This window comes from Schistocerca piceifrons, chromosome 7 (assembly GCF_021461385.2).
Source record: "Schistocerca piceifrons isolate TAMUIC-IGC-003096 chromosome 7, iqSchPice1.1, whole genome shotgun sequence".
NCBI classification, from domain to species: domain Eukaryota; kingdom Metazoa; phylum Arthropoda; class Insecta; order Orthoptera; family Acrididae; genus Schistocerca; species Schistocerca piceifrons.
In genome coordinates this window covers 46,935,175-46,945,026 of record NC_060144.1, presented here as the reverse complement: position 1 = coordinate 46,945,026, position 9,852 = coordinate 46,935,175, and the positions used below count along the sequence as shown (strand labels likewise).

The window sequence follows — 9,852 nt, the reverse complement described above, 5'->3', positions numbered from 1 at the left end:
TATATATATATATATATATATATATATATATATATATATATAAAGCACTCCGTCTTCAGGTCACAAGTGGCCCATCGGGACCATCCGACCGCCGTATCATCATCAGTTGAGAATGCAGATAGGAGGGGTGTGTGGTCAGCACACCGCTCTCCCGGTCGTTATGATGGTTTTCTTGGACCGGAGCCACTACTATTCGGCTCGTCAATTGGCATCACGAGGCTGAGTGCACCCCGAAAAATGGCAACAGCGCATGGCGGCTGGATGGTCACCCATCCAAGCGCCGACCACGCCCGACAGCGCTTAACTTTGGTGATCTCGCGGGAACCGGTGTATCCAGTGCGGCAAGGCCGTTGCCTAAATGTGTAAATAGAGTTACTTTTTCTTATGCAAGCGTTTCAGTCCTAAAATCCGTCTCAACACGCGGCGTGAAACCGAACTTGGGTGTGGAGCTGTTTGGAGCTAGTCGAGTTTTGTAACGTCACAACATGGAGTTCCATGTTTTGGATCATTCCCAAGCGAGAAAGGCAAATCAGACACGTCAAATTATTGTTTCGTGGAAAGGAACGTGGCTAGTGATATGCAAGATCGCTTTGCACGTCGCAAGCAGAACCTATTATTTGAGACATTATATCGGATCATGTTGCCCGCAGTTGAAGCTCATATTTGATGGATTTTATATCATTCACGTTCTGTTAATATATGGTGTTTCAAAACACCGACACATTGATGGTCGCTTTGTTACAACAAAATGATAGGCCTACGAAACGACATATTGATGGCTTTCCATATTTGGTGCTTTTCCTGTTATAATTTGTATGGTGCCACTGTAGATTGTATGGCGCATTGATTTGTCATAAATGCGTCGTTTGTAGTACTATTTGTTATAATCTCCTCAGTTCTGAGCTTAGATTTTATGAATGAAAAGTTTATGTTGGTGACTGATGCGTAGTTCTGGGACAAAATAAGATTACAATACCAAATCTTAAAAAAACGGTATGATTCGCCAATATTTTAGAACGTGTTCACGATATTTACGTTAAAAAGTACTGAAATATGTGAAACTGAATATTGAACTCCTATAAATTACAAAAACACTGCCACTCGCCTGTGAAAGTATATGTTGTTGCCGAAAATAGATTCAGTACTACACCGAGAAAAAATATATTGCTATGTTGTTGTGATGAAATAAACGATCACTTATTCGATAGTGCAGGGTATATCAGCATATTACAGCATGCTGTAAACACATTCTATTTCAAATTTCTAAAAACAAACGAAAATTACCTTTATCCCTCGAAGACATGATGACGCTCCGATAAACAGCATAAAAAAAAGAAGCAGCAGATGCTGCCACCTACTGGGAATATGCAGAATCGAAAACAAATGAGGCAGTGAAAACATGGCATTAAATCAAAGCTACGTTCTACAATCAGGCACAGGGGGATCAGTTTATTCCTTGAGCTTAAAAAAAAAGGGTGTAGGATATATGCTACATAAAGACTTAAGAAGATAATTACTTGTCAGAGTTAATTACATACCGGCGATTATAGCCTTCAGGAGATGGTGATATCAGACATTTGTCACATTTAGCATCTGTAGTGTAGGGGATAGAAGCGCAGGCTACGAACTAAACAATTCAGTGACTTCATTTTAATTCATTCAAGCATTTTCTGGAATATTCGATGCCCTGTACAAATAAGGGAGCATTCTGTTCAGGAGCGAGTTCATTCAGTTTTGTGAACGTGCCTAATAGGATGTCCCAACGAAATGCAATTCTGTACAACATATGCCACAGACAGGACAACGTGGGTAGCATGTTAACAAAGAATAAATATACATTTTAATATTTGCAGTGAAAAAGAACCGTGGTTTTATAGTGATGAAAATAACACTGCCGAGCGGAGGCGCTTTCCCTTGTATTTCAAAAAGGTAAAATGAGTTAGGTGACGGTTTATGACTACTAAATAATGCTAAAGCAAATTTTTAATTATGCGTAACAGTTTGTTGTTCAGTCCAGAGAATGTCCACAATCTTGTCGCTATTTTGTCGCTCATCTTCGACTATCCGTGGCACAGCAATTTAAGCACGTCTGTTGAGAAACAAATGTAATGGTCCACACTCCAGATGTCGCAGACAACTGCAGCTGGCGTCTGTGGTCGCGGATTCGTAGGAGGTGAACTTTCCGCGTGATGTACCACGTCGTTTCCAAGCGTGTTACCAACCATGCTGAGAACCACCCTTGCCGTACTTCTCGGTGAGAAACGGGTCCCATGTGAGGACGGCTTAAAGGCTGAGACAAAGGCTCGATGCGCGAGTGTTTTGTTATCGCGAGCTCGCAGTAGTGCTGAGGCACACACTCTGTGGCAGTAAAGCTGCGATCTCTCCCCGAAAACGTGGCGGGTGAGTTGTGCCCGCCAACCACTGTTGCTCCGTAGCGAAGCGATATCACACCGATCGCCGCGAAGTGGCAGCTACAGGAGTATTGGGCCACGCACACTTGTTCACAACCCTTGCAACAGCTGCCGCCAGCCTGCCGGCGGTGCAGCCAAGGATGTGCAACTGTTTATTGAAGTGATGAAGAAATATGCTGACATAGTGTACGCGTCTCGTAAGGAGTACCATGAAAAGATTAAGAAGTCAGAAGTTTTGTGAAGGTTTTGCTGCGAAACCGAATCAGGAGAGAAATGATACAAGTAAGTACCGGTGTCATTATTAGGCCTCAACTAATTTGTGTTCGTGTTCTAGTAGTGTCGCGTTTGCTGGAATGTGGCCGTTGAAAACATTTCGCAACTTAGCATATTGTGTGCATAACCAGGAAATGCTTTGCTCCCCTTTATCTGAATGTACAAATCGTCAATAATATTTTGAAATATTTATATTATATCAGCCGACTCACTGTAGTCAATGCCTTATTTATTAGAGCCATGCAGTTGGTCGAAGGCGACTAACTGCTGCTTTTACTTTCTCTTCGGTAAACTAGTACACAGGAAGACAGGTAAATTTCACCATCTTTGCAAGGAACTATGATTTTGTATAGACCGAACAGTGAATATTTTTGCATGTCTTGCGAACAATTCGAAATTTTATACAGGCTTGTTGAATCGAAAATAAAAACGAACTGGCGAGATCCCGTAGCTTCACATGCACGGCTGTCAGTTTGAGATAAATATGTTATTCACGGTGGACACCATTTATGCATTTCACAACTTAGCATATTGTGTGCATAACTTCCTTCGAAATGATACAGGGTATAAGAGTTGGACAAAATCGGAAACCATGCGAGAAATGCATGCTTGAACATAAAAGGAGTTGCTAGCCAAGCCTGCACTTTGAGCTGTTGTATTTGGCCACTAACTGTTCTTAGAGCAACGTCTTCAGTAAGTTGCACTGATCAGTCGTGTTGAGAACAGTGTCCAGCGTAGGCCTAGTTGTAAGCGCGTTGTCAGAGCTAAGTGACTTTAAACTACAACAAACTGTTGGTACTCGTATGGTGGTGCTTCTGTAACCAGAAGTTCAAAAATGGCTCTGAGCACTATGGGACTTAACTTCTGAGGTCATCAGTCCCCCGGAACTTAGAACTACTTAAAGTTAACTAACCTAAGGACATCACACACACCCATGCCCGAGGCAGGAGTCGAACCTGTGACCGTAGCGGTCGCGCGGTTCCAGACTGTAGCGCCTAGAACCGCTCGGCCTCACCGGCCGGCTAGCCAGAAGTGTTTTAAAACCCTTCAAGAGGCACCATATCGAAGATAGTACAGCATACGGCGTGAGCGAAAGAATGTCTTCCCTTGTAAGTCACAACGCGCAAGAAAGCATGTTGAGTGATCACAACAGACGGTCATTGAAGCGGACTGTGCCAAGATGACGACAGCTGCAAAAGTCACCGCAGAACTAAATGTCTCGCGAACTGTGTCAGCACAATAGCACGAATGGAGCTCCACAATCTGGTGATTTCAGGGCAAACTGGAATTCCAAAACTGCACACCAGTAATGCGAACAAATGTAACAAAAAATCGTGGTGTCGAGTCCATAAAACGCTGGACTATGGAACAGTGGAAGGGAACCATTGGGTCGGAAGAGTCTTGTTGCGCACTGTTCCTAACTTCTGGCCGAGTTTATGTCCTAAGAGTGAAACATGATGGGATCTTTGGTGATCATTCGGGGGACCATGTCTTGATGTTCCATGGGCCCCATGACTACTCTGCGACGTCTCATTATTCCAAGGATTATGTGACCACTTGGGCTGATCAGGTCACTCCCATGAAACAATGTTCGTTCTACAGTGGTGATGCTGTTTTCCAAGACGACACTGCCTCTGTTCACACAGCTCACATTGTCTGGACTGGTTTTGTTAGCACCAGGATGAACTGTCGCGTCTCCCCTAGCCACCACAGTCATAAGATGTGAAATTATAGAGCCTTTGTAGTCTGCTCTGGAGAGAAGGGTGCACGATCTCTATTCACCTCCATTGCCTTTACCTAAAATTGGCACTATTTTGCAGGGAGATTGTTACAAGATTCCCTTGAAAACACAGCATTCCAAGACGAAGCTGCTTTTCCTACAACATATTAGGCACGGTCATGTATTGTGTCTTTGATGTTCCTGTATGTTTATCCACCCCTGTACACACCTACTGACAAACAATAACAGCGTGACAACAAGCAACTAACACTGCTCAAACATGCAGAGGTTAAAGAGAAGGTGCTACAGTTCTGTTTATGCTGTGTGAGACGTACGCTGAGATGACAAGAGTCGTGGCATACTTCCTTTTGTCCTGTGCAGTGCAGCAACTCGATGTGGCATGGACTCAGTAAGTCGATGGAAGTCCCCTGTCGTTGGAGGCCCCTTGCAGAAATATCCAGTCATGCTACCTCTATAGCCGCCCGCAATTGCGAAAGTGTTGTCTGTACTGACCTCTCGATTATTTCCGTAAATGTTCGATTGGTTTCATGTCGGATGGTCTAGGTCGCCAAATCATTCACTCAAATTGTCCAGAATATTCTTCAAACCAGTCACAAACAATTGTGGCCCGGTGACATGACATCCTTCTGTACTGACCTCTCGATTATTTCCATAAATGTTCGATTGGTTTCATGTCGGATGGTCTAGGTCGCCAAATCATTCGCTCAAATTATCCAGAATATTCTTCAAACCAGTCACAAACAATTGTGGCCCAGTGACATGACATCCTTGTTTGGCAACAATAAGTCGATGAATGGCCGCAAATGGTTTCCAAGTAGCCAAACGTAACCACTTGTGATCAATGATTGGTTCAGTTGGATCAGAGTACCCAGTCCATTCCATGTAGACACAGTCCGTACCATTATGGAGCCACCATGTGCTTGCATAGTGTGTTGTTCATAACTTGCGCCCACGGCTTTGTGGGATCTGCACCACACTGAAACCCTGTCATTAGCTCTTACCGACTGAAATCGTCACTCCTCTGATGAGGCCTTGGTTTTCCAGTCGTCTAGAGTCCAACTGATATGGTCACGAGCCTAAGAGAGATGGTGCTGTTAGAAAAGGCACATGCATTGGTCATCTGCTACCGTAGCCCATAAACGCCAAATTTTGCCGCACTGTCCAAACAGACACATTCACCGTTTGTCTCACATTGATTTCTGTAGTTATTTCACTGAAAGTTTCTTGCTGTTAGCACTGACAGAGCTATCCAAACACCGCTGCTCTCAGTCGATAAGTGAAGGCCGTCAGCTGCTGTGTTATTCGTGCTGATATGTAATGCCTGAAATTTGATAATCACAGCACACTGTTGACACGGGTCTAGTGTAACAGGGGATACAACCCGTCGGCTTTGGACAATGACGTCACAAGTCGCCAGATAGCAGTTTACCATTTTCGCTTTTGCCGTTATGTTTCAGTTTCGTTTTTTTACTGATTGCTTAATAAAGTGGATCTGTTTATTCTATCTCGTGAGATTTTTTTTAAAAAAGCCAAAAAACACTTATCAGCCACTAAAGGGAGCTACAACACTAAGAAGAATCGCTTCTCGATTGGCGACTTGTGACGTCAATGTCCAAAGCCGACGGGTTGTATCCCCTGCTACACTAGTCCCGTTGACACTGTGGATCTCGGAATACTGAATTCGTGGATGATTTCCAAAATGAAATGCACCTGAATCTACCTACAACTACTGTTTCTTTACTACCAAGTCTGTGTGATTAGCCACCCATGGGTGGGTAGACGATGTCAGATATTACAAAATTTTCTATATACAAATAATATGTACAATATAAAAAATTAAGATATTAAGCATTTTACAGTATAGACGTTTAATCTTACTGGCAACTGAGTCTCTAAAAGATTCAATAGTTTTGGTGAAATTTAAGTAAATCCATTCACTTTCTTAACAGTAAAAGAACTCCAGGGTGGAGTATAGTGGATGTAATCTTAAGTCTCTTGAAATTTTGTTCTTGAACCTCTCCAGTGGCAGGACCAGCACATCCATGGGTAGTAATCTGAACATTCTCAGGGCAATGTTCCGAAAGCTATCTCTTTTTTTGGACCATCAACAGGTTAGAACATTTATGCTCTCTTTGTTGAGGGTGTTATGGTCATGTATGTCATGCCTCTTACTGACGGAATCCTTCCTTAATGTGAAGGAGGCACAAAAATACATAATAATACAGTCATTATTCCCAATTTTGTGAGTACTGGCTTGCAGTGCTCCTGTCTGCTGCTTGATTTTATGATCCTTATTGGTTTTTTTATGTAATCTTCTTTCTTGCAACCTGTAGTGTAACCCCGTAGTAACAGGCCATAGTCAGTGTATCACATGTTTCAGTTTTCTCAGGATGTACAGGACTCATGACAGTTCGTCACACACATGTGCGCTGTGGTCTTGCCAAATGAGTCTGCTGTCCACCATAAACCCCATAAGTTTCACAACCTCTATTCAGTTAAGCCATCCTTTGTCATTGAGGCTACATACCAGTTTTTGCATTTTTTCTCCATTGATTTTCATTTTATTTATAACAAACCATTCTTTTGTCACATCAAACAAAACATCTGCTTCTTCTTGATCCTTCCTAGTGCTGATGCCTTTCGAGCACAAAGTTGTGACATCTGCAATTTGCAAGAACTGTCCATGAGAGCTCAAGTCATTTACAAAATAAGAACAGGAAGGGCACATTGCCAATCCTTGTGATAGACTGTATTCCAGTTTCCATTCACATGATAGAGCTCCTCTTGGACTCATACAATCTGCTTCCTCTTTTACAGGTAAGATTTGAGGGTTGCCAGAATGGTGGCTTCAACTCTATACCGACAGAGTTTGTTCAGAAGGATCTGGAGAATGCAGCCAAACAGTTTACAAGGTCACAAAATGTCACTGCTAAAGATTCTTTTTCTTCAGAACTGTGCTTCATCCTGGTAACCAGATCTAGTGCTGCTACTGTTGTAGATCTGCCTTTGCAGGAACCATGTTGTGTATGTGAGAAGGGTTTATTAATTTCAAAGTAATTTGGGATTTGGTCCAGTGTCAATGACTTTAGCAAAGATTGGAGCTATTGAGATTGGTCTGAAGCTTGCAACCACACATGGCTCACCATTTTCATAATCTGGTATCGTCATTGCAAGTTTCAGAAATTCCGGAAATACACCATCAGAGAACCACTTATTAATTATCATAGACTTGGTTCAGCAATAACATGGGAGGACATTAGCAGACATCACATATATGCCCTGACAATCTTTATTATTTAATTTTTTGTAATTTCCTCCAGTCCATCGTGTGACTGAAGGAGTGTTTAATATACCTTCATTGTTTAATTCATTTGTAGACATGTTGTTTGTTTTAAGTTTCAGTAATGTAGATGTATCTACACTGACGAGCCAAGAAAACTGGTACACCTGCGTAATATCGTGTAGGGTCCCCGCGAGCACGCAGAAGTGCCGCAACACGATGTGGCCTGGAGTTGACTAGTGTCTCAAGTAGTGCTGGAGGGAACTGACACCATGAATCCTGCAGAGCTATCCATAAATCTGTAAGAGTATTTCGAGGGGGTGGAGATCTCTTCTGAACGGCATGTAGCAAGGCATCTGAGATATGCTCAATAAGGTTCGTGTCTGAGGAGTTTGGTGGCCAGCGGAAGTGTTTAAACTCAGAAGAGTTTTCCTGGAGCTGCTCTGTAACAATTCTGGACGTATGGGGTCACATTGTCCTGCTGGAATTGCCCAAGTCCATCAGAATGCATAATGGACATGAATGACCAACAGGATGCTCACGTATGTGTCCCCTGTTAGTCATATCTAGACTTACCAGGGATCCCATATCTCTCCAACTGCACACGCCCCACACCATTACAGAGCCTCCACCAGCTTGAACTGTCCCCTGCTGACATGCTAGATTCATGATGTTGTTTCCATACCCGTACACTTCCATGCGCTCAATACAATTTGAGATGAGACTTGCCTGACCAGGCAACATGTTTTGAGTCAACAGCCCAGTGTTAGTGTTGATGGGCCCAGCCAAGGCATAAAGCTTTGTGGTATGCAGTTATCACGGTTACACAATTGGGCCCCTGGCTCCGAAAACCTATATCAGTGATGTTTCATTGAATGGTTGACACACTGACACTTGTTGATGGCCCAGCATTGAAATTTGCAGCAGTTTGTGGAAGGGTTGAACTTCTGTCACGTTGAACGATTCCCTTTAGTCATCGTTGTTCCTGTTCTTAGAGGATCTTTTTCCGGCCACAACAACGTCAGAGATCTGATGCTTTACCGGTTTCCTGATGTTCACAGTACACTCGTGAAATGGTCATACAGAAAATTCCCCACTTCACTGCTACATTGGAGATGCTGTGTGCCATTACTAATGTGCCAATTGTAACACCATGTTCAAACTCACTTAAATCTTGATAACCTGCCGTTGCAGCAGCAACAACTGATCTAACACCTGCGCCACACACTTGTTGCCTTATATAGGCGTTGTCAGCCGCAGCACAATATTCTGCCTGTTTACGTATCACTGTGTTTGAATGTGCATGCCTGTACCAGTTTCCTTAGTACTTCAGTGTATATTCATAATTCACATGTTTTTCAGCCTGTGGATATTCCCTCTCCTAGATTTCACTTGGAGGGGGCATATCAACACAACAGGCTGAGGAGATCATAAACCACTAGTCACACAGTGTTGACAGTCTCTTTCCTAGCCTTCATACGAGTATTGAGACTACAGGCTGTCTACTGTCATTGCAGGAAGGATGAGAAGTTCGACTTAGTGGTGACAGAGCGACTGCCGTTCCAGTGCTACTATGGGCTGGTGCACAGAGCGGGCCGTCCACCACTAGTGGGGATTGTTACGCTGCCTGCCATGATGCCCAGCCACTACACCATCGGCAACCCCACCAACCCCGCCTACCTGCCGGACGTGTTTGTCGGGCTGCCTGACCGCATGACATTCTGGCAGCGCCTCTACAATACGTACCACTACCTGCGCTTCATGCACTACTGGTTCTACACTGTCCTGCCAGAGCACGAGGTCGTCATGCGGCAGTACTTCGGGCCCGAGCCGCCATCTGTTTTTGAAACAGATCGCAATTTCAGCCTGCTTATCGTCACAGCCCACTTTAGCAGCCACTACCCCAGGCCAAACCTGCCCAACGTCATCGAGCTCACGGGACTGCATGTCGAGACTGACACTAAGCCACTACCGCAGGTCTCACACATTATCCTGTGTGGTTTCAACTTTATTTTTGGATTGTTGTTAGAACACTTCAGTGCATACTTACATTTATTTATATTGTTTTCATATTTCATCCCTGCATACCCTTTGTTATTATCATTATTGCTATCTTCAGCTCCAGAACATCAAAGTAAAAAAGTAAA

At 43.5% G+C, this 9,852-nt stretch overlaps 1 protein-coding gene across 2 annotated transcripts in view; it reads left to right on the top strand.

Moving 5' to 3' along the window:
* Nucleotides 1-9,852, top strand: part of LOC124804803 (UDP-glucosyltransferase 2-like) — a 126,321-nt gene that overhangs the window by 74,405 nt on the left and 42,064 nt on the right. For both annotated transcript variants that reach the window (XM_047265140.1, XM_047265141.1), the window contains one exon: nt 9,223-9,682. In XM_047265140.1, the coding sequence (XP_047121096.1) occupies nt 9,223-9,682 (460 nt within the window). The remainder of the gene's footprint in view (nt 1-9,222; nt 9,683-9,852) is intronic.